Source organism: Dipteris shenzhenensis, chromosome 29 (assembly GCF_047967505.1).
Source record: "Dipteris shenzhenensis isolate YYH24624 ecotype China chromosome 29, Dip_SZ_1.0, whole genome shotgun sequence".
In the NCBI taxonomy this organism is placed as follows: domain Eukaryota; kingdom Viridiplantae; phylum Streptophyta; class Polypodiopsida; order Gleicheniales; family Dipteridaceae; genus Dipteris; species Dipteris shenzhenensis.
The window spans coordinates 49,379,953-49,405,405 of record NC_141624.1 but is presented as its reverse complement, the minus strand read 5'-3'; the positions used below and the strand labels follow the sequence as shown (position 1 = coordinate 49,405,405).

General features: G+C 40.9%; 1 protein-coding gene across 3 annotated transcripts; it reads right to left on the bottom strand.

Moving 5' to 3' along the window:
- Window positions 1-15,720: 15,720 nt before the first annotated feature.
- On the bottom strand, window positions 15,721-21,268 carry LPPBETA (Phosphatidic acid phosphatase (PAP2) family protein). 3 transcript variants are annotated; one of them, XM_087400768.1, is made up of 3 exons: window positions 20,998-21,268; window positions 20,441-20,914; window positions 15,721-16,636 (listed from the first exon to the last, which is right to left on the bottom strand). In XM_087400768.1, exons 1-3 carry the CDS (start codon window positions 21,095-21,097, stop codon window positions 15,879-15,881), a joined length of 1,332 nt encoding a protein of 443 aa, XP_087256894.1. In that variant the 5' UTR covers window positions 21,098-21,268; the 3' UTR covers window positions 15,721-15,878. The 3 variants fall into 3 exon arrangements, with proteins under 3 accessions (XP_087256894.1, XP_087256896.1, XP_087256895.1); XM_087400770.1 differs by having other exon boundaries at window positions 15,721-16,570; XM_087400769.1 differs by having other exon boundaries at window positions 20,441-20,872.
- Window positions 21,269-25,453: the final 4,185 nt, after the last annotated feature.

Below are 25,453 nucleotides of genomic sequence, written 5' to 3'. Positions count from 1 at the left end.
TTAGGCTAGCACGATCCTCACTTTCACATGGTATCAGAGCTCTAGGTTCTCCCACTCCCTTCATGAGTGTCAAACCCTCTTTTTGTGAGGCATCTTCATCACATCTTTTGCTCTCATCATAGAGCTCTTCTCCATCTTTGATGTGGTTCTTAAAGCTCATGATTCTGATATATGGAGAAAAAATTATGTTGCTTCTAGTCTTTCTCCCTTTTTTTCATTTTTTTGTTGAGTGCTCACTGGTGTGTGGACAACCCACGTAGGAAACAAGACTTGGGAAAGTATTTATACACCAAGGCTTGCTCCCTAAAGATGCTGCCATTTCTATTCAAAATCATCAAGGTCTTAGGGAGTTCTTCAGCAATGTCTAGCTTAATACGCACCTAAGTATTACCTCTAGGATTGATGAAAAATTTATGTTCTATACCCATGACTTCTCCTAGTACATAGCATAGGAAAGGTAATTGATTACAAAGATAAAGAGGAAGGTCAGAAAGCTCCAGCCACACAAGATTTAGTGGATATGGGGGCATCAGGAGAGAACTCCTTAGTCCACCATTCCAAGTACAAGGGTTGATTCTTAATGGTTCCAAGACCATACTATAAATCTCTAGTTGCCATCTCAGGTTTCTCAAAAAGAATTTTTTTGAGAAATCTTACATTCAATACATTTATTCCCTTCCTCACCCAGTTTGTGCTAATCCAAGTTTCAAGAAAAGCCATTGGATCTCTAACTCTAGGTGGAAGCCAACTAGTGTATGTGCACTAAGCCACCTTATGGAATCAGTGAGGAGATTGTTGTCTAGAAAAGCCATCATGGACTTACCATTGCTAGGTGGTCCACCCTCTCCATAAAGTTCATGTGCTCTTTTATCAGTTGGCAGCATTTCAATACTTGCTCCTTAACCATTCTGAGATGTCGTAGCTTTCTCTTTCATCCTGCTAGTGGGGGGAAGCCTTTTCTCACTCAAAGTCTTCCTAGCATGTGCAATGTCCTCTCTCGGCTTCGTTTGTTGGGTAGTTGTCTGTTGTTGTCCCACCCTTTCCAGCTTGCTTCTAGCTCTAGCGGTTCCTCTTTCACTAGGGAGTCTTACACCATTTGGGCCATGGCTATGTCTACGTCTCCTATGGGGCCAATTCCTCTATTTCTTTCTTCACTTGGAGTAATGGGGACTCCACTCTCAACAGCAGAGATAGTGGCTCTTGTTTCACCTGGACGATTTGCACCTCTTCTAGGCTTGGGAGGGCTAAAGTTTGAGGCTTTGTGTACAAACTTGGGAGCGAGGGATGGAATACATATATGGCTACACACTAATACCCTGATACCCATATATACTAACACTCACATTCATTTATTTGTTATTGGTGGGTGTGGACTACCCCATGTTGTGTTTCTCACACATTGGTTGTGTATTAACCCCATTCAAGTTAGTTTTATTACACCAAAGTTAAGTTGTGGTGTACATAAGGACTACACTTATGACCTAAACTATTTTTTAAGTATCTAAGAGTCCATATGGTTGTCCATATTCCTAGGTAAAATGATAACAAGCCATGGAAAACATGCATTACCTATCTAGCCAAATATACCTATGATGTTCTGACACCTAGTTTGTTTGGATGGTGGCAGGTAAGTTAACCCCGACCTTGCAGTTCAGACTTTTGGATGGATTTGACACTTGGACTTCTTGTCCTCTTTGCTAATGATGGAAAATTATTTTCTTACTGTACATGTGTTGATTTGCTCAAGATTTTTACCAATTTAAGTACCCTTGCCTGGTAGTCTAAGGCTTGGGGTAATCTACTTCTACTTCTACTCAAATTCTCAAATAAGTTATTATTATTTCATCCAAATGATTGAATTAATTATATAGTTAAATTATGATGGGCTTATTAAATCTACACACACACACACACACACACACACACACACACACACACACACACACACACACACACACACACACACATTTTCAACCACGTAAATTGAAAAAAATCATACACAAAGATATTAAAAACATGCAAATTGCAAAACATTTGTACACAAAGATATTATTGGAAGGGTCTTTGTCCCAATATATATAAAGGGAGCTGGTATTGCTCTAAGAAAAACATTACATAGGGACACAAGATCCATTTTGCCAACTCTAAGGAGCATAAAGTGAGTCAATATGCATTTTACAAAAGCACAATACAAGGATTCAAGGGTCATTTTTTGGGCAGTATCCTTGATGGTCAACTTCAAGAAATGCATCCATATATATCTTCACCCCTCCATCAACGTCTATAGGAGATTCAAAGAAGACTACCAAATATATACCGTGCATATCTAATTCATATATATGGATCATGCCCTAGTTATATGGGAGAAGCCCTTGCCATTGTAAGTGGTAATATATATCTGATACACAGCAATGCACTGCTTGTGGGTACTTGTTGATAGTATAGGGATCAAGTGGATCTCAATCTAAGGAATAGGGAGAAGAATCCTGGGCTTGAACAACAGAACACAGGATTGAGTTAAGCCTACAAGCATATAAATACATGCAACTGTTTGAACTTCTACTTACACTGTCATCACAATAAGGATGGAGACGAGGGTGGAGACAAAGGATGGGGGTCTAGACACAGGTGAAGACAAGGGTGGAGACAAGAGTGGAATCAAAGGATGAGCATCTAGACAGAGGCGATGGAAAGGGGGGAGATGGAGGTGAATACAAGAATGGAGACAGAGGGGGAAGGGGAGGGTGGAGATTGAGGACGAGGGTGGGCGAGCTATATTTTTGCATTGCATGCAAAGTCGCTATTAAGTAGAAACTCCCACCAAGATAGTAGTGTTCTTGCATTAATTCTTTTTTTATCCATGTAGCCCAAGCCAAGCACCATTGTGCCTTGATTGGCCTGAGATAGGCATTGTGGTGGCCCTGGGCTTTAGGCTCATGCATGCAATCCATGCAAATACGTGTGGCTTGCTCATTGCATTAAAGTGACCAGAGCCTTATTACCATGATATTTTCAGTCACATCCATCATGTTAGTGTATTCCAAGGTAAATAATTATCCTTGGCCATAATTAAATTCATCATGACATTATGTAATTAAAACTAGGACAATCCCACAACCTCTGTTGTGGTGGTTGGTCCTATAAAAGGTAGACTAGGCCTTCACGCAATAGCCCATCTCAACTAATACAACCACTTGCATGAAAGATTGTTAGCCATCTCCATATTTCAAGCTAATTACTTATATTCATGTCTGTAGTTTGATTCATCATCACAATCACATGAGATGTAATAAAACCAACACCATGTTCAAGTCAAGCATTGTGGTGGCCAGAATTTCCTTGTAAGCTGATGTCTAATTGATTGGAATTCAATTCATCCTCACATTCATGCAAGCATGTAATTAAAACCAAAACGATGGTCCAAGTCAAGCAAAGTCGTGGTTGGAATTTCATTCCAACATGATCTCCCATGCCAAGCTAAATAATTGGAGTTCAATTATCCTAGCTTTCAAACTGGCATGCTGCCCACATCCTCCATAGCAGTGGTTGGCCCTCTACTAGTCTTCCACTATGGGTGCCTGGTTCTCCACCAGGTCCTCCATTGTCATGGGACTAGTTGTTCACCAATCCTTCACAACGAGGATGACCTATCTCAACTACTACGATATCTAAATTGGATGGTCTAATCGTGATGTGCACCTAATTTCTTCAATGCAAGAAGTTCTTAGCTTCATTCTTCAACACTCATTGCTCTTGATCTCACTCTCAATAGGTCCTTCCACCTCCATCTAATTTGCAAGATGTGCACCTCTGTCTTCTTCCCCTTGCAACACTTGCACCTTCATCTTCCTTGTGATCCATGCAGCTTTGTCTTCTTCCATTATCCAAACCCGTCGACTGTTGAACCTACATCTTCCTTGCAAGCCATGCACCTTGTCTTCTTCATGGAAAGCCCTACAATCCTTGCACCTCCCTCTTGGGCTACTCTCAAGATAACTACTTGGTTTGTCTCATCATGGATGTCTTTGCAAACTGTGACTCCAAAACTTGATTGCCAACTTCAAATCATGCCATCCAATGCATCCACTACTCTCCCCACCTTACACAAGCTTTTGTAGAAGTGAACACAAAGGAGGGATGTATTGTCTATCAAGATAAGAAATTATATATTGATGAAAGCATTATTGAAAATCTCTACATTGTTTGTTAGGATAAGAAACTCTACATTAACGAAAGCATGATTGAGAAGGTGCTCACCATCCATAGCAATAGTTCACAGTTGGCTACTTAGAGCATCCATTGAAATAATTGGATCTCTTAATGGAATTACCTGATGTGTAGCTTAGCAATGATGGTGGAGTAAGGGCTTCCAACTCTCTAGAAGAAGTTTAGGCTATTTTAAGGCAAACAATGAATTTCTTTTTGGATACTTGAGGACTCGTGAAGCTCTAGCAGGTTCAATTAGCAATAGCATGGATGTGAGGTCTCATATTCAAAACAATCACAAGGACTCCATTAAATTTTGAAGACCACATGTGAGGGAGATCAAAATTATCGGTTCATAGAATCGGTTTACACGTATTGGACATGAGCTTGAAAGCAATGATGTGAGCTGATGGAAAAAGGAGGTGAGGAGGCTGAAGAGAAAAGTTGACGAGACCCTTGCAAGGAGAGCTATAAAGTTAGTTAAGAATGTAAGAAAACAATACGTCTGTGCTCAATAGATAACAGGATCTCGTATGCAAGAGAGAAAAATAGATAGTATGGAGAATCAAAAATTTGATTACTATAGAACTGATACAATAGATGGCACTACCTCCCAATCGTGCACTTCTGTGAAAGAAGCTTCGATGGCAAGCTAGGAATAGTAGAAGATGGAGGCTGGATGCTAAGGAATCAGGGTTGCTGTAGCGAGTGATGAAATGGGCTTCACCGGCTTGCTCTTATATAGCCCCTAGTCATAGTCGGTTAGACCCAATGTGATGACCGACCCAGACTGCCCAAAACGGTCGACTGGGGGTCGGTCTCGAAATAGGCCACCGACCACATGATAGAATTGGTGTGCAAAATAGAGCAACTAACCTACGGTTACCGTTCAGTCCATAGCCATCCAAGATCATCCGGGACTCCAAACGGGCCCTGCTAGCCTAGTTGGCAGTGTGCCAACTCTATCTGAAGCCGTCCAGCCATCAGGCCACACATGGGCCCCATCTGGTGTCCAAACCAGGACCTATCGGATAACTGAGCTACTCAAATGCCTTCTCCTCATATGGGGGGCTTACAAGTAGAGTTAGCTAGTTCCTGCGTAGTTACACGAGAGTGGAGCATTGATATCTAGCACCCCCCCCTCAATGTCCACCCGCAAGTAAACTTACTTTTTCGGTCCAATGCCAAGTTGATGAAGATGCCTCTCTAGCAAGTCTCTTCCAAGAGCCTTCGTGAAGATGTTCGCAGCATTCTTTGTAGTCGGACAGTACACCAAGTCGACCTCTCCATCCATGATGAGCTCGCATACAAAGTAATATTGAATCTCAATGTGTTTTGTGCATGCGTGGAACATAGGGTTCTTTGCAATCACCATGCAACTCTGATTGTCACATGATAACTGCGTAGGCTTGTTCTGCACTGCACCCATGTTCCCCAAAATCCTCCTCAATCACACTGCCTCGCAAGAAGTAAAGCATGCTGATTTGTACTCGGCCTCGGTAGAAGAAAGAGCAACTGTGGGTTGCTTCGTGCTGACCCATGATAGCTCCAGATCCAAGTGAGAAACAATAACCTGTCCCCGATCTCCTACTGTCCACGTCTCTTGCCCAATCCGAGTCACACGATCCAGTCAAGATGTTGCCCTTGGTATAGGTGATGCCATAATCAAGTGTGCCTTTGATGTATTTCAGCACCCGCATCCCTGCCCTCCAATGGTTCTCCCATGGCTTATTGGAAAACTTGCTTAGTACACCAGTCGCAAAACTGGTGTCCTGCCCACAAGTCTTTTGTACTTCGCTTCGTCCACCAGTGGTGAGGAATCCTCGTTTGAGAGCTTCACGTCAACCTCCATAGGGGTACCAACTGTCTTGCACTCAGCCATGCCAAATGCCTTTAGTATCTCTCCAGCATACTTCAGTTGTGAAATGAAGATTTGTTTCGGCTCTTGCCAAACTTCAATCCCCAAACAGAAATGCATCAGTCCGAGGTCTGTCATTTAAAACTCTCTTCCTAGCAAATGCTTCGTTTGCGAGATCTTCTCTTCATGATTCCCTATTATGACAAGGTCATCCACATAAAGGACCACGATCATACACCTGCCTCCTTCTCTGAAGATATACAAATTTGCATCAGATGGGCTCCTCTTGAACCCGTTTTGCAAAAAGTAGGCATCAATTCGCTGGTACCATGCTTGTGGGGCCTGTTTCAGCCTGTAAAGTGCCTTCTCAGTTTACAGACTTTACCTTCTAAACCGGGGATCTCAAAACTTGGTGGTTGTTCCACATATACCTCCTCCTTCAGATCTCCATTTAGAAAGGTGGATTTTACATCCATCTGAAACACGGGCCAACTTCCCTTGGCAGCTAAAGCCAAAACACTGCGAATTGTGGTTAGTCGAGCTGTGGGAGCAAAAGTATCTTGATAATCAAAACCATGTACCTGTGCGAATCCTTTTGCCATGAGCCGAGCCTTGTACTTATCCAATGTGCCGTTGAACTTATACTTGATCTTGTACACCCACTTGGTGCCGATTACCTTGCGTTTTGGTAGTCGAACCACAAGGTCCCAAGTGTTGTTCTTCATTATGGAGCCATACTCCGACTACATAGCCTCCATCCACCTATCATCACCCTGTGCCTCTTCAAGACACTTGGGTTCTTCAGCATGGATCACCTCTATCATTAATGCATAGTTGACCAAGTGTTCCTGCGCCCTTCTTTGCTCCTCTAATCTCTTGGACCAACCGTGTTTGGATGGTTCCTCCTCAGTGGCTAGAGGTTCTTTGCTATCCAAAAGCTACTTTACCCACTTCGGGAATGGCCCTTGCCGTTGTGGTTTTGCGAGCTCTTCTTCATCTTCTTTGTCTTGAATCCTCCCAATCACCATTGGGGGAGTTCGGTCTACTGTTGGTGGCGGTACTGGATGGATATCCTGGTCATGGTTGTCTGGGAAGGAAGCATCCTCCTCCAATTGATGCGGCTGTGTTGAGAAGACCACATCATGACTTACTATTACCTTCTTGGTAACAGGGTTATAGAGACGGTAACCCTTTGCCTCTTCACTGTAGCCCAAGAAAATACACTTCTGGCACTTCGGTTCCCATTTGGTCCTGATAGCATCAGGGACATGCACAAAACAGTAACATCCAAAAACTCTAAAATGTGCAGCTGAAGGTTTCTTATCAAAAAAGGCTTGCAGTGGAGTCATCCCGTTCACAGCCTTCGTGTAGCTATGATTCAGAATGTAAACTACAGTGTTACATGCTTCAGCCCAGAAAGTCTTTGGCAAATCTTTCCCTTTCATCATACTCCGACCCATTTTGCAGATGACGCACATCTTGTGCTCTACTACTCCATTTTGCTGTGATGTATGTGGCGGGGGTTTCTGCCTCTTGATCCCATGACTTTTGCAGTAACTCTCGAATTCAGTTGATGTGAGCTCTTCACCTCTGTCTGATCTCAACTTCTTCACCTTTCTCCCCGATTCTTTCTCGACCATTACATGCCATTACTTGAACCTACTAAAAGCCTCATGTTTAGTCTTCAGGAAGTATATCCATATCCTTCTACTATAGCCGTCGATCAGCATCATGTAGTAGTAGGAACCACCCAAAGCTTCCATCTCCATCTTTCCGTAAAGGTCCGTGTGAACGAGCTCTAGAGAAGCCTTTGCCCTCCTGGCCTCTTTAGGAAAGGGCTGCTGATGCTGCTTGCCCATCATGCAAGCTTCACATACATCGGGCACATTTGAAATTTCTGGTAGGTCTGAAATCATTCCACTTTTATGCATCTCCTTCAAAGAACTAAGGTTTAGATGACCAAACCTCTCATGCCATAGCTTAGTGTTCTTCACATCGGCTTGAGCACTGAAAGCTGAGAGTTCGTAGATATTGTTGTGCCGTGTACCTTTACCAACGACGTTCCCTTGAAGATCCAGAATCTGTGCACCATTCTTATCGAATTGAACTTTGAGGTCCCGATCCGTGATCACAGAAACAGACAACAAGTTCCTCTTGATATCTGGTACATAAAGAACATCGGACAACTGTTTTAGAACTCCATCTGTCTTGAGAGCAATCGTACCTTTTCCTTTTGCTGGACATTTTGGATCATTGCCGACTGCTACGAGGATGTCACTCCCTACCGGCTGTAGAGAGGTATACGAATCCTTTTGACTGGTCATGTGGCGTGATGCACCACTGTCAATGATCCAAGGTTCATCCGCAGGTACATGAACTGCCTCTGTGCAAATCTCCTCAATTGCTACGAATAGCTCTACTGGTACTGCATGCGCGCTGTTGCTGGACTCTTTCTTTACTCCGTTCTTCTCATCTGCAATCTTCTATCGGCACTCATTCTACTTGTGCCCTGCCTTGTTACAATAGAAGCACTTGATCTTCTTTTTTCTCTTTTTATCATAAGAAGAAGATGGGTTACCAGAGTCCTTACCCTTACCTTTCTTTGATCCAGCATAGAAGGCCGAATCTTCTCCAGTCCTTGTCCTTTGATGCATCTCCTCCTCTAGAAGTATCACGCTGAAATCCTCAAAGTTGAGGGGCGGATTTTTGTTCTGCGTATTCAGTGCCGTAACAAGATCGTCGTACTTTGGTGGGAGAATCCGTATGCACCTTCGTGCTAGATTCTCGCTGGTGATGGTGATGCCAATCACAATCATCTGATTGCGTAGATCCTTCACCCTGATGATGAACTTCTCTGCCGCTTTAGACTCAAACAATTTTTCGTTCGCGAGTGGAGTTTCTAGATTCTGAATCCGCGTCTGATTCGTGATCTCATACTAATTTTTCAAGACCATCCCTGCCTCCTCCGCTGTGGTGACATGTTGAATTAACGCCATGACGGAATCACTCACACTGCAAATAATAGAACACAGTGCATCTGCATTTCTTCTTGTCCATGTGAGAATCTCATCCGCAGTTGGTACTATCTGTTGTCCTGCATTGGTTGGATCCGGTCTCGCAACCGGCCTCACGTCCATCCCAGTAGCAGTATCCCAAAACTCGTATGCGCTTAGGATGGTCTTCATCTTGAACTTCCAGAGTGGATAGTTAGAGTCGCCCAACTTTCCGCTTTCGCCGAACGGTGGGATTCACAGTCCTACGGGCTGGGCCATCTCTCACAATTTGCTCACAAACAAAAACATACTACCAAATCTTCTTGCTAGAGTCCAGGCTCTGATACCATGTAAGAAAACAATACAACGTCTGTGCTCAACAGATAACAGGATCTCGTACGCAAGAGAGAAAAATAGATAGTATGGAGAATCAAAAATTTGATTACTATAGAATTGATATAATAGATGGCACTGGCTCCCAGCCGTGCGCTCCTGTGAAAGAAGCTTCGATGGCAAGCTGAAAATAGTAGAAGACGGAGGTTGGATGCTAAGGAATCAGGGTTGCTGTAGCTAGTAATGAAATGGGCTTCATGGGCTTGCTCTTATATAGCCACTAGTCATAGTCAGTTAGACCCAATGTGGTGACCGACCCAGTCCGCCCAAAACAGTCGACTGGGGGTCGGTCTCGAAATAGGCCACCGACCACACGATAGAACCGGTGCATAAAATAGAGCAATAAACCTATGGTACCCGTTTGGCCCACAGCCATTCAGGAACATCTAGGACTCCAAACAGGCCCCGCAACCCGAGAGTGGGCTACCCCAGGAAATGCTCCGTCTACCCTCAGTGCAGTCAGTCATGGGATGCCTTCCCACACTTGCATGTAGCCTAGTTGGCAGTGTGCCAACTCTATCTGAAGCCATCCAGCCATCAGGCCACACATGGCTCCCATTTGGTGTCAAAACCAGGACCTATTGGATAACTGAGCTACTCAAATGCCTTCTCCTCATATGGGGGGCTTACAAGTAGAGTTAGCTGGTTCCCGCGCAGTTACACGAGAGTGGAGAATTGATATCTAACAGAGAAGATAGACAAAGAGAACAAGAAGAAGGGACTACATCAGGCACCTAAATCAATAATTAGAAAAAACTAAGATGGATGTAGAGAGTGCAAAGGCTGAGCCCAAGTCCATGGCAGAACATCTTGAGTCTTAGAAAGTGAAAAAGGAGTCCCTTTACAAATGGATTTGCAACATGAAGAATATGTCAAACATTTACAGAGATGATATGATAGATTTTCTATGAAAGGATAACAAATAAAGGAGAGTAGTGATCGAAAATTCATGAAAATTTGAGAGCTAACCAATTTGCCCAGGATTCAGATTGGTTGAAGAGTAGACATAACAAAGGTATGCATGGGGATGTGTACTATTAGAAAGCTATTCATAATTCCTTCTTGCAACTCCAATACAATTCCACTGTGTAGGAGCTTGCTAAGGCTCTTGATAATTTGTAGTAGTCTTCTAAGCTTTTGAAGTGGAGGATAGAATGACTCTCTTGCAAAATGCATTAGGAAAGAAGGGAACTCATTTTGTTGCCCTCTAACAAATTCACTAGTTACCTATTTTTGTTGCACTCAAAATATGGGAAATGCCATAAAATACGGATACTTACTGTAAAAATGCCAGTCTAGTACTCTCACTTCACATTAAATGGATATATAAGATCCTTGATTTTCTGTGTAGTATTTTATGATTCTGACATCACCAGCATGTCTGGAGTGGGCAAAACCCCCCAAATCGACCCTGGAGACACCGAAAACTGACGCTCGGAGAGCCGAAAAAGGACAAAAATGCCCAAAATGGGGGATTTGCACAAAAACGCGAGTTGGACAGCTGCAGTTTTTGGTGTCTCCAAGGTCGATTTGGGGGGTTTTGGCCCGCTCTGGATGTGCTGGTGATGTTAGAATCATAAAATATTGCACAAAAAACATATTTTGAAGATCACATATGTCAGACATAATAAAAGAAAAAGACTTTGAATTGACTTATTTTATATTTTTACATGGTTTTTGGTATTTTTTCAATGTTACATTGAACCTCTTCTGATTGGCCAAGACCCTATTTTTCTAAACCTTAAAAGGCCCCAAAATGAGCTCCCTTTTTTCCTAATGCCTACATAGAGAGGTTGTTAAAGATATTAAGGATGTTCAACAATAGCTAAAAAAATCAAATGCAACTATTGCTTGGATTGAGGAGCTGAAGGATAATATTCGCAACCTCAAATTCACAGAGGCAACAATCAAGAATTAACTTGCTAGACATCAAAAGGAGATAGTGATTCTCACTATAGCACAGTTAAAACCAAAAGTTGTCCTTACAAGATGAGATAGGGTAATAGGGTCATCATTGCACATTCTATTGTGGGCAAATCATAGATGATTACCCACTCCAATGGACATAATGTGGCCACAATTTGCATGTGTTTTGGTTTCGGGTGTTCGTGAAGAAAATATCAAAGTCTAGGCTTTATGGTATGCCATTCTCGAGTCGTGGGATAGAGCAATTGTGCCTACCTACTACAACTATCCAAGAGGAGAGAGTAGTAGTTGTTGTAAGAATTTTTATTTCCTTGAAAAGACTTCTATTAAATACCCCAAGAGCAAAGCTCATTGCAAAAATACATCATTCAAAGCATGAGAAATAAAATATCTAAATGGGCCCCATGGTGGACTCAAGAAAAATGGAGAGCCATTCCATTCCTCACAAAATCTCTTCTTTCCCTTTAGAATAGAGTAGGCATAAAGATTTGTGCCATTGTTGCTATGTTTACTACTCAAGTTGCTCTTTTTTTTAAACAAGATTTTACATGTTTGCTTATAGGTGTGTCTTTTGTGCATGGGATAGTTCTAAGTTTTGGGTTGGGTATATGAAGCTATGTTATTTGGTAAAGGATTGAACAATTGAAGTTTGCCATCCCTTATGATTAGCCGCAAATATTGGGTGAGCTTCTACCTGAGTTTGAAGCAGTACGCTTGAGTTTTTCCAAGGCTCACTTGAGCTGCAAAGTCTTTTCATAGAAAATGCCACTAAAGTTTTGTAAACACAAGAAGGACCGAATTCATCGATCAAGGTGGTGATCCGCATAAGTTTAACAAAAGAATTATGCATCTCTTTTGTACTAAATTAGATTCGATAACTTAATGCTCACTTCAAGGTTCATGACCAAATTAGTTTTCTCTTAATGTTTTTTCAACCTACACTAGACTTGAGATGTATGTACTTTTTACTAAAGATTTAAGTGTCACGTGATTTTGCGAACTTAAATGGTAGGTAAATGTTAAGGATCTAACATTTACCCTCATCAAATAGTGTTACTATTTTCATTCCTTGCCATTTGTTTATTTATGTGTGAACATTTTACCCCAAAGAGAGAGAGAGAGAGAGAGAGAGAGAGAGAGAGAGAGAGAGAGAGAGAGTGTATGTGTGTGAACATTTTACCCCAAAAAGTGTGTGTGTATGTGTGTGTGTGTGTGTGCGCGCTTTTAAAAAATAAAACCTTTTAACAACACGGCACACGATGCTCAAATAAGGGTAGATAAGAAATTTCTCATTATATGGGAGTACATAAAATATTGGTACAAAAGTGTCGAATCCGTTAGATGGTCTAGGCTCTGAGGTTAGGGTCCACTTACCTGCCATCATCCAAACAAACTAGGAGTTAGAACAACATAGTTATGTTTGGGTAGACAGGTGATGCTTATTTTCCTCGGTTTGATTTTGCTTTACCTAAGAATATAGACAACCATATGGATTCTTAGATAGTTTTAAAAAAAGTTCAAGTCACAAGTGGAGTAAGAAGTGAATGAGTGCATGGGTTGAGAAGGGATTAGAGGAGGTATGGGAGGATTAGTGTGCTTGGTGTTTGGGGTGGTTAAAAAGAGAGTTTAAAGGGGAGATTTCACAAGGTCTACATAAAAGAATAATTCATAGTTGGAGCAGTATACATGTGCGTGTGTGACCAAATATAATGGGACATTATATTTATAAAACTTAACTAGACATTATATAAAAAGGGGACGCAACATATATAAAAGGGTAACTACAAACCCGATAACCATAAAAAAGGAGAGGGAATTAGAAAAAAATGATTAACCATACAAAAAATTAGGTATAGATAGCATTAAAAAGCGGGGATAAAAATATCAATGTGACCTCTTAATTATAAAAATTGGTGTGTGTGGAAGTAAAAAAGAGAGGGAGGGGGGAAACATGTACCTAGTCAATTTAAATAAGATTATTAAATTGGATATTGCCCATGAGTTGAAAACAAAAAATTTTTCAAAGTTTTTTCAGGGTGATGCTATAGCAAGTGGTCTTCTCAATATTTGTGGCAAACTTGATAGTTTGAGGGATGCAAGTGGAATCCTTAATTTTGATGAGTAGCCTCATTAGGGTGTGGTTACATGGATTTTTATGACCCTAGGTAATGTTATGCAAGATCTATCATGACCTCGTGGCTCAGTTGTTCTACTTTCATGAAGTTGATGAATTTTTCTTGATGGATACTTGGGACTTGTATCCTTTTTATTCAAGAGATCAATCCTTAGAGTACTATGGAGATGTGATCGTATATTCGAATGTGTTATTTCGTACATGCCTAAATGTGCAAGCATGGGCTAGAAGCTCATAAATCCCTTGAGACCTGGAATGTGAATGCATTTGCAATGCTCAATAGGCTTCTATCAAGATGATATGGAGCTTTTGGGTGCCATAGATTTTATGATATGGAGCCATGTTAGACGAAAGTGTGTGGAGGTAAAAAAGATAGAGAGGAGAGGGGAAGAAACATGTACCTAGTTAATTTAAATAAGCTCATTAAATTCGATAATACCCTTGAGTTAAAAATATATTTTAAAAAAAAATTTATTCAAGGGACTTTATATATCCAACTAAATAAGAAGGGGTTTCTTATCATTTATTCATAAATATATAAATATGCAAAGTGTCATTAAATTTCACACACACACACACACACACACATATAGGAGTGGGATTCAAATAAAATTGAATGAAAATAATAATGAAAATATATAAGGCTAATAAAATTAGCAGGGGTAAGAAATAAAACAAAAGAAGAGTTATTTTGATAAATTGGGGAGTACATTATGCATGTGACAATTTTACTGAAAAACTTTTTTTTTTGGGATGTGTCTCTCACAAATCAAGGATTAATATGTGTCTTGGGAGGGGGAAGGAGTTAGGGAGTATGTGTGTATGTGCATATATAAACCTGTGTAAGAGTGTAAAAAATGTGTGTGTGTGTATACATAGACATACCTTCATAAGTCTAGAATATCTATCAAATCTTACAAATTAAAATTTTTTACAGAACAAGCATAAAAGCAACAAGTCAATACAAGTACTTGTGAGCACTTCCTTAGGTTTTGCCAGACACAAACGATTGTCAAGATGAATGGATGATGCAACTGCTTGCAAATGCAAAGAGATTTGCAAACTTTGTGTGTGTGTGTCAAAGAGAGAGAGAGAGAGAGAGAGAGAGAGAGAGAGAGAGAGAGAACCAAAATAAAAAGGGGCCACTGTGCAAGAAGTTGAGTGGGACACTTTTTAACAAAAGTGTTAGTATAGTGCTACATGGAAGGCAGTGCTAAAAAATAAAACAAAATAAAAACAAAGGAAATAAGTGTGTGTGTGTGTACACACACACATTTTTTTGGTGAAAGCCATTTGTATTTTATCCCCCCCCCCCCCACACACACACACACACACACAAATATTTATTTAATTATGCCAAGCCCCCAAAAGATCAGACGTGAGGTTTAGATGTCTGGGCATCGAATCAAGAGGACTTGGGCTGATATTTGTTTTCCAAAATCGTTTTGTCGATAAATGCCAATGGGAAGGTTGTCCAGGCTGCCATATCAAGGCAATTGGTAAAAGATCTGTGAGGAAGTGAGGAAGGTGGGCCCTTGGGCCAGACCTTGACTCCGCGGTATGAGGGTTAGCCACTGCTTGGGAAGGCTGAAACTACCGACTTAGCAAGAGTGGTACACTTGTACATATGTACATATGCACTTATGAAAATGAAAGTCTTGACTACACTAACCTTCCTGCCCCAAACCACCACACAATCAGTTCTTATAGTTAACCTAATTGTGACCCTCTGTTCAATAATTTTATAATGTAGATTTTGACACCTTCCGCTTCCACATTTCCCAAGTATTCCTAAGCGCTCAATTAGAAGATGATTTAAAGTCACAATACTAGTTTGGCTGCCTGAGCATATTGCAAAACACAAAGAAACCATTTTCCCCCTTCACGTGCTAAGAATGTATAGCCGGTTTACAATAGGTGCACCTCAATCTGCTAAATATGGTAATGCTGCAAGCAATTGGCATTGTAAGGCATTCCATCTCTACTTCCTGTTCTTACCAAAAAAAAAAAAACTGCTCTTCGAATTTTAAACACTTTTAAAAGCCGTGCTTATGTCAACCTATCACTTACAAAAGTGGGATAACAAAATCCACAAGTGAACAACTCTCATGATTACTGTTTTAAATTCCTTGTGATACATTGCATCTACAAAATTAAAAAATTTTATAAAGACCTGTAAGCCCTCACTTTTCCAAGGTACACAACCAGTCCATGCCAGAATGCAAAATTCCACATGGCCTCTTAGAGGCATAGAGCGACTCGGGTTTCAAAAGCCTAGATTTGAACTGCATCCCTGTAGGTATCATATATCATTACAAAAATAATGAGCTTATTCTAATAATAGATTTTAAAAATCAAAGGGTGCCTTTTATATATGTATCAACAACTGTAGATAGTTTGCAAACAGGATTTGGCGTGGTATGAGCACTTTAAGGACAAATAAAGCCTCCAAAACTCCAAAAAAGGAACCCGCAACAACATCCAGCAAATAATGTCTCCCCAGAAGTATCCGAGAGCTCGCTGTTGCCATTGCCCAGAGCAGCACACTAAAGGCAATAGTACAGTAAACTAATGTCTCAAAGTTCAGTGCCATATTATAACTATCTGAGCCTTGGATTGAAGGCCTCAAAAAGCTAAATATGAGACCTTTCCATAAAGAAGAGTATTCCATTAAAAAAACTAGGATCAGAAAGGCTCTGGATGAATGGCCACTTGGAAAAGAATAATGATCAACAGAGACGACTAAATACATGCCTCTATTATAAGCTGGGCGAGGTCTGCGGATCAAGCCCTTAATAGCACCAATAAAAAGCAAGTCAAATAAAAAGCCCACCAACAAATTCATAAAGAACTGTTGCAATGTAAACACAGGGGCGAAGCAAATTGCTGCTGTTGCAGGAATCCAAAAGAGACCATCACCAGAGTACTCAAGCGCGTGCAGCAAGGAATGTGGAACCCTGGATTCCAACCTATGAATCCATAGAGAGCATTGAGCATCCTGCTCGAGTAAATTCCTAAAAATTGATAGAGATCCGTTCACATTTGGTTTTGCAGGACAAACTGCAGCAGACCAAGACAAAACATCAGGCCCATGGGGAACTTCTGGATGGTCCGTTCCTTCATCACCTACATTCAAAACGTCCAATCAGTTCTCTCTCTCTCTCTCCCTCTCTCTCCCCCCCCCCCCCCCGCCCTAAAAAAAAAAAAGTGTCTCTCTCCATATCTAAAATGTGCAAACGGGAAGATGAAAGGACAGATATAAAGAGAATAGATGACATGTAGAGTCGCCCTCAGTGGTGCCTAATGTCCTCGTATCGGCAATGCCTAAAAAGTGCACATGGCAACCCAAAAGTCTAGGAATAACAAGCCTAATACATTTACATATCCTAGAGTAATGTACTCTCCACTTGGAATAATATTTTGTCCTAAAAAAAGTGTTCCTGTAATAAGCAGGCACAAAAGAAACCATATCCCTCATAAAGACCGACCTACAACAGCAAACAGTTCCTGGTGTCCATGCCGTCTCCTGCAAGATTAGTCCACGAACTGGAAGTGATAGACAGCCTGCTATCAATTCAGAAAAATAAGGATATTCCCGTATAATTGAATCTGGCTAACATTGATCCTCCTCATCAGGTCAGTCCTAACATTCAATAAGTACATTGCTTCTAAAAACCCAATCACGGAATGCAATGATCTTTCCTGGAACATACTCAAATCAACCAGCGATGAGAAACATCGAACACATTATGGATTTTGGATGATATAGGCCGTTCCAAAGCATAGCCAACTTCACCAACCTTCCTTAGGATTTTATAGGTTCTGAATAACCATTTGCCAACTTTGTATTGGTGTTACCCTTCACTGAAAGATATCTATGCTTATATAGCTGAGGTACACAATCTCATTACCTTGAATTCCACCTCTCTTCTTTCCAATGAGCATTCCAGCTTGAACCTTGGCCATGTTGTCTCACTGAAAGATATCTATGCTTATATAGCTGAGGTACACAATCTCATTACCTTGAATTCCACCTCGCTTTCCAATGAGCATTCCAGCTTGAACCTTGGCCATGTTGTCTTTGGACCGTTGTAGAATGGCATTCATCCTTTCCAATTCATACACTACACTCTGATTTCAAAGCTGCTTGTCAATGACACCACTGCATGGCACAGCTTCGATTTACATCCAGAGAGCGCCCCAGAAGGTTACATTCCAAAACTTGATTAGTAATATTATGACAATATTATGCAAGACATCATTTTCCCACGACTTCTGAATGTCAAAATAGAAATGTATGAGATATACTTCCAACCATCTATCAACTCTCTGCTTGTCCATCATTATGAGGATGATAGGCTGTACTTGCGTGATTTTGATTCCCATTTAAGTTAGGAACTCCTTCCAAAGATTGCCCATAATTTTGCATCTCTATCAATAACAATTTCTTGTGGAAAACCATGTCATTTAAACATATTCTCCATGAACTGAGATGCCACTTGAGAAGCACTATATGTGGAATTAGTTAGGATGAAGTGGGCAACCTTTGTCATCCTATCAACCACCACCACAAATAAACTATTCCATCCCTCATTGTCGTAAGTGGATATGTGATTAAATCTGCTAAATGTATCAACTTCCCATCTAGACTTAAAACAGACTCTACATAGCAAACAATAATAAGTTGTAAATTCTATTCTGTTGGTAAGGGCCACATTCTTTGACAATGCATAGCACACCCTTCCATAAACCCTTCCAATAGATACTTTCCTTGACCCCATCGTGAGCCCTATTCAAACCACACGAGCAGCCATGGGGAACTATATTTTTCTTCAAGCACAAGCTGGAGAGTGACTAACAAGATAGATGCTTTCCATTTACCACAACCTGAAGTTTGACATGAGGATTCCATAATTTTGAAAAGCTTAGAGACTCCCAGAAGTCTCTATATCATCAAGATATTATTGTTGAATGCCATGCACCTAATCTTCATAAAGCTATAAACATGGCATGCCCACATTCTAGAAATTGCATCAACCACTATATTGTCCTTCCCCTTTTTGTATTCAATATCAAAATTTGCACAAATTCCATCATCTCTTTTGCTTTGGCTCTTCTGAGACAACGAAGTAGGCATGCAAGCATTGTGGATGAGAATTCAATGTGCAAGGTGTTGAGAAACGTGATTTTTTTTTGGTCAGATATTGGAAAGAATACTTATGAATATGTGAAATAAGGTGAAAACTGCTATGATGATAGCCAGAGACATAGACTTTAAAATTTTTAGAGTGTTCTTTATTCTTGGAATAAATTCCAGTCCACATGAGTCCTTACGAGGCAGAATGCCTTGGAAATCAGACTTACAGCAGGTAAATAAAGTTGCATGGTTTTGCATGCGTAATCTGCTTAAATGAGTGCACAGCAGGACATAGAAATGACAGCAAAGACGATGAAGATAGCATTCAGCAAAACAAAGATCGCTGTTATGACAGTTCTAGAGAGCAAAACACTATGAACAATGATGATTTTGTAGATGGCATAGTAATAATGATGCTGAAGAGTCTTTGCTCAAGGCTTCTCATAATGATAGTTGGCATTCTCATCAACAGACGTGTGGACATCAAAGAAGGGATGCCTATATGCACAATGATGTTACACCCTTGCTAGTAGGGCACATGAAGACACTAGTGCACAAAGATTTTATTGCAGATGTGCAAAGGACACAAGGCATGCATCATGCAGGACATTCATTACATGCTCAAAGAGCGTCTTCTGTCTTTGGGATGCATGTAGGTGAGCAGCCCACTATGAGCTTGTCCACGTGTACCTACAGTCAATCACTCCCCCCATGACTTTACCACTGGGTGATGCCATTGGGGCATTCGACACTCCATATGCATGGAGTAGAGGCCAATCTTGCACGACCCCCATTTGGCACATCCTGTGAGAGCCTTTCCCCACCCAAAATGGGACTGAACCTAGGTTGGCATGTTATGCTAATAACTTGCGTGAGAAGAAAGTATAGACCCAACCAGCACATGGATTTAGGACGCAAGTGAAACATTCATGATGCCTTGCTAGAGCTGCACTATGTTTATATGGCGCTATTGACCAATATTAAGTATTCAGCTATTCATAGGCCAGATTCATCATATTATTGTAGAGGCAATATTGGGCAGGTATTTTGCAGAGACTTGAAGGATACATTGACAATCCACAGTATATTAAAAACTCAAAATTTCAACAAATTTCAAAATGCTTGACAAATAAAGCAAAACTAAGGAACTAGCACAAGGACCTGCCCATATCCAGGTAGCTTTTTTAAAATGTAATTTGAGATGCAAAGACTTGGTTTGTAATAGGTAGTCTTCAGTAAACGAAAGGCAATCCTTGCGATTATATAAGCCTTGGATCATCCTAACAATTTGTATCAAGCCAAGGTATACAGGGCAGCTTTCAGTGAAGTAGTGACACAGCCAGTAATAGCAACCATGTGGGTTGTGGAGAGTGCAAGAGGCCGCAGCCATTAACAACTCCTGCAGAGGCATAAAGAAAGGCACAATCTTCAAACAAGAGTAGCAAGGTAGAAATAACCGCAGGGTGTCCGCTAGACCCAGCATTAGTTTCTTCCCAGATCAGTGATTTAAGGGATGGGTCCCCACTATTGACCAAGTAATGTAATAGTCCTCCCTAGCAGGACAAAAAGTCTGCAGCAGCAACAATATTACTCAGCCTAAAGAAGACCTGCAGCACCAGAGAGCGCAACAGCTTGTGAAGGTAGAGAGTATCCCTTGGCAGCAGTGCAGCAGCTCATGGGGGGGCATGGGGACCTTGTATAGTTCTTGCAGCTCAAGGTGTCTAATTTTCCCAAAATAATCGGACGTCCCCCTTCTTGATTTGTCTTACTAATGGAAACGAAAATCATATCACCTGCTGCAGTAGCTGCATCGGGGTTTGCAGACCCGCCTATAGAGCTTTCAGGTGAAAACGAATCGCCCATGTCGATGGATTCAGTCATCTGCAGGAAGGCCTCCCGTCGATCCTCAATCGGCAGCGCTGACAAGTCGGGAGGAATGGCGGATCGCATCTCGAGAGGCGTCTCCAGCTGTGCTCCTGTGAGTCGCAAAATCCGCATCGCTGACAAATCTTCGTTGGCGTGCAGGGGATCGGTACTTGTGACTCCTTCCAGTCCGACGTCCCCTTCCGAATCAGTAATCGTCTGCGGTGGACCGTCTAAACCTCCGTGATCTTCCGAATTAAGAATCTTCTGTGGCAGCGACTGTAATGTCCTCCCGCCGGATTGACTGGGGACATGCTCATCAGAGTCCACATACATGGCTTCAACGGGTGAGGCCATAGGCTCTGCTGGAAAGCAATAGCATAGCATCACCAGTCGTCTTATTTCTGACATTTCAATTTTCACTCTCATCAAAAAATTTTCAATCGATGAGAATTAACCGGCCGAAAATCCACATTAAAACTCTCACCAAGCTCGTTGCGGTTTTTGGACGATGGCACACATTTTGAGACCACATTTGCACGCCAATTTTTTAAGGTGCCATTCCCAGCACCAGAGCTCAATCCCATCCTCAGCCGGGTGGTGTCGATGGGAAGGCCAATCACAAATGCACAGTTGTAAGATGAAGAGCTCGATACATGCACTAGGACCTCCCTCACACCTCCATTAAATGCCTCAAACAAGCTTAGCAATCTAGGCGTGTGAACTCAACCAAGGAAAGGCACCAACTGCGCATGTGCAGTGGCTCTAAAACCTCAAATCTTTTCAACTTCGTCCCTCGCAACTTAAGCCAAACTTTTGAAAAGTGCCGTTCATGCATTGTCTGTGCCTTAAAGAGTTTCACTCACAACAACTAATTCACTATCTATTGCACACCCGCATCTCAAATCCACACCAAAAACACCAAAACATTACACTATTGAACACGCAAACCATCAAACCCACATCAACAATTGCACCCATAAAATTTCAAAACACAATTATTAAATTAAGACCCAACATGTCAACCAAAACCATAGCCTAACTCATAAACACTCTCAAAAAAATATGAGACATGCTGAATAAGAACATATTATACTTCGGAGACTACCAAATTCATCAAAATGAATAAGAAGCGATACTTAATGCCATAGCAATTGTCACATGATTTGTAAGATCATATTTATTGTATCTTTAAACCCTCTTATGGCTATTGATGTCCAAACCAACATCCGAAGGGACCTTAGCCATCGGAAAAAGACTAGCAATCATAGTTGGATAGCCTTTACTTGTACGTACATTGTTTCACAACACTAGACGAAGTCTTCAAAGAAATACTCACCTTAGGAGACCCTCACTCATGATCCATACAAAATAAATAACACAAGTCACCAAACAAAACGATAAACATGAAACAAATCAAAACACAAAGCAAAGAAGCAATTAGTTATTTTATCCCAACGAAAGACTCCTGTTCAAGAGTTGTAAATTTCTAAACCACTTTAAACACCAAAAGTCACTCATATAGTAAAAGATCAACCTGTAAGAATGATGCAAATAACTTTTTAAATAATATCCTCATCAATCATGGAGAGCATATTAGGGTTCTTTTACCCCTTATGTGCTCCCTCAGGCATAGAACCACTGTGCATCTCTAAGATGGCCCAGTATAACTTTACCTAGCATTGGAGATGATCATTTGAAGAATGTATTAAGGTTATTACCATGGAAGAGTGGACATGAGGTGAGCATTTCTCTCTTTGAAGCTTGGAGCTTGGCTATTTGGAGAGTCCTCCGTGACAGTGTGCTAGTACGTGCTAGATGTGCTAGGGTCAAAGGAAGTATTGGGATAATGAATGATGGGAAGCTTGAATAGAGAGGAAAAGTGCTAAGAAGGACTCAAGCATGAGTCATAACCTCACACCAGACTGTAAGTTTAATATTTTACAAAATTTTGAAATTACCGTGAAAAGATCAACCTCATTACTATTTTTTAAAATTAGTACATTTTCCAAAATTGTTTGTAAACTTTTTTAATCCCAAGAAAAATACTTCTATTAGGTATGAAAAAATCCCCAAGAGTAGAGTGCTCAAGGCAAGAATACACCATGCGTAGCATGTGAAAAGATTGAAAACGATGAATCCCTAAATAACAAGCAAAAAATCGAGAGATCCGTGGTTAGTGCTGGAAATGCCACCTCAAACCTATAGTGCCTCCCAAAAGAAAGAACATCCTCTCCACTTCCTGAGGAAAAAAATGGTGTTAGAACAGTGGACTTCTTGATCTCCAGATATGTCAGGCTGAAATGCTAAGTGTCCACTAAGGCATGCACAGGTCTACAAGGAGAGGAAGGGACAACATCTAGAGAGCATAAGTCAACAAATGATGTAGAACGGAGAAGGTAAGAAGGAGCTATGCATCTCATAAAACACCTAAGGCCTCAATAGAGAGAGCCAAGCCCATTGAGCCCTTGGTGATCAAGAAAGAGGAGGGAGAAAATCTACCCAAAAGTCATGCAATCCTCTTCCAAATGAGCCTTATGGCGATCCTAAATGGACTCGTCAATAGAAAGGCAAAACGGGCAATAAGAGTAAGCCCCAAAACTAATCTCCAATGATTCACCTCCACGAATAGAAATCCAAAAGAAAAAGTGATTTTGCTATTCCTGAGAGACTTAGAGCACCTTCTCCAAAAAAGATTTCCGCAAGTCTATAAGAATGTGAAAATCCTCCCAATGAGAGACTCTAACGGGCTTCCAACCCTTAACACCAAGCTAAAATGTCCTAGCATTACTAACATTATAGTGGAAGAACGGGAGGCTCTTCTCATGATTTCCTACATCAATCATTCCCATTCTTTAGATTACCCCTACAAGTACTTTGTGATGATGCCCCATAAATCCAAATCCTCCATGAGCCTGGGGGGATGTCTTTCAGACAGGGTTCCAAACACCATACTAATGCCAAAGAACATTGCTCCACATGCCTCACAATCCTAACTTATTGAAAGCAAGCATCCGCAATGTTATCCTCATATGTGGACTTGGATAGCCTACCTCTAGAGTGCACATCAAAAACCAAGGCATCCTCATATGTATCTCTCCAGAGGCCAATGACTTGTAGTAGAAGGATGCTTATCCTTGAAAAATCCCCCATCTATATTCTATGCGAGTTCATGCCATCTCTCATCTATAAGGACCTAGGCCAAGGGAAAGTTTGCATCAATCTATAAGGACTCCTCTAAGGTAGCTAGAATTTTACTCTAGCTATGTTCTTTCAAAGGAATTCAGCAAGCCTTCCAAGAGCCCATAGAGGAAGTGGGACCTCTCTTCCAAGTGGACCATTACATGTAACTAGGGGTCTTCCTTGATGATGAAGAATCATATCATTCCACATGGCAGGCTACCTATGATTTTTTTCCTAAGAGGAGGGAGAGGTCATTTAAAGAGAACTCCAAAAATGCCCCAATCTTTTATGATGGTAGCCATAAGAGGAGAGGAAGGCATCTTGAGGTGTGAGAACATAAAGATCCACCTAGTCTTGTCCATCCAATGAAGAAGGGGATATAGGACCCAATTCATAAATAAAGAAAGGATCTTATGTTGGTAAAGCCCCTTGACCACCAACTATTTGCAAATCAAAGCCATGAACTGTGGATTTGGATCAATGATATTAAGTTAGAGTCCCATGAGCCATTCAACAATTGAATCGTTGAGCCACTCCAAAAATTTCCTAATTGGTATTTTGATCTGAGTGAAGAAGCCCTAAAATTGGCAAGAACAAACAAACCAAGTTGTCTCCAAGAGTACCTAGTTTGACAATTACCACTCTAAAAGCAAGGTCAAGCTTAGCCGAACTCTACAAAAAGAGTTTCCTCTACTAATGCTCTCAAACATAGGAGTCCACTGAATATAGAGAGCATCCTATATATCCTAGTGTCAATGAAATAAAGGAGTTTTGTAGACAAAGGGAGAAGTGGCTATTGGAAAGTAATAGGAGGCCTAAAGAAGATCTAGGGTTATTGATTGGGTGGAAAAGATGGTCACTATTTTCAACATTGCCATATTGGGAGGCAAGCAGTCATGCTTCCACATAGCAAATTTTTTAAAAATCATTTCTCTTCCATGGAAAATTAAATCTTGTTTTCTTTTTCATGAAGCACCTGCACATATTAATTGGAATAAATCCTATGGCTTTTGGATTTACGAGGAAGACACCCAATATCAGGGGCTGATTTTGGTTTCACTTGGATTCAAAGATGTTTCTCCATTAGATTTTTGGGTAGTGTGGGCATCTTTCCCTTGTAGTAGTTGGCTCCTATGTTGGAGAACATTAGTAGGAAACTCTTTTTGTAGAGTTCAGCTAAGCTTGACTTTGCTTTTAGAGTGGTAGTTGTCAAACTAGGTACTATGGGTGACAACTTGATTTTGTTTGTTCTTGCCAATTTTAGGGCTTCTTCACTAAGATCAAATACCAATTAGGAAATTTTTGGAGTGGCTTGATGGTTCAGTTGTTGAATGGCTCTTTCCCTTGTAGTAGTGCATTGAATGTTATTATTGAATTTTTGAAGCTATGGTCCATTGGAAGAAAGCACGTATGGCCTATATATTCCATCTTCTTAAGGTACGATGAGTACCTTCCTCAAAATACAGGACCACATATCGGAAAAGCATTGTAACCATTTGTGTAGCAACCAAAAATGAGCCCATAAGCTAGAAAGTTATGGATTGTCCATAACAACATTCCCCTCAAAGTGAATAATCTTCTATTTAATTCAGATTTACTTGCATCATATGCATTTACTCTAGTCCATAAGGCTTGAAGTTCAGCAATGAGAACCTAGGACATAAAAAAAAATATTATTATTTATACAATTTCACAACTAAAGCAAAATACTAAAAGGCTCTATATCAATTGTGAGAAAGTTTGATGTTGACATGCATAAA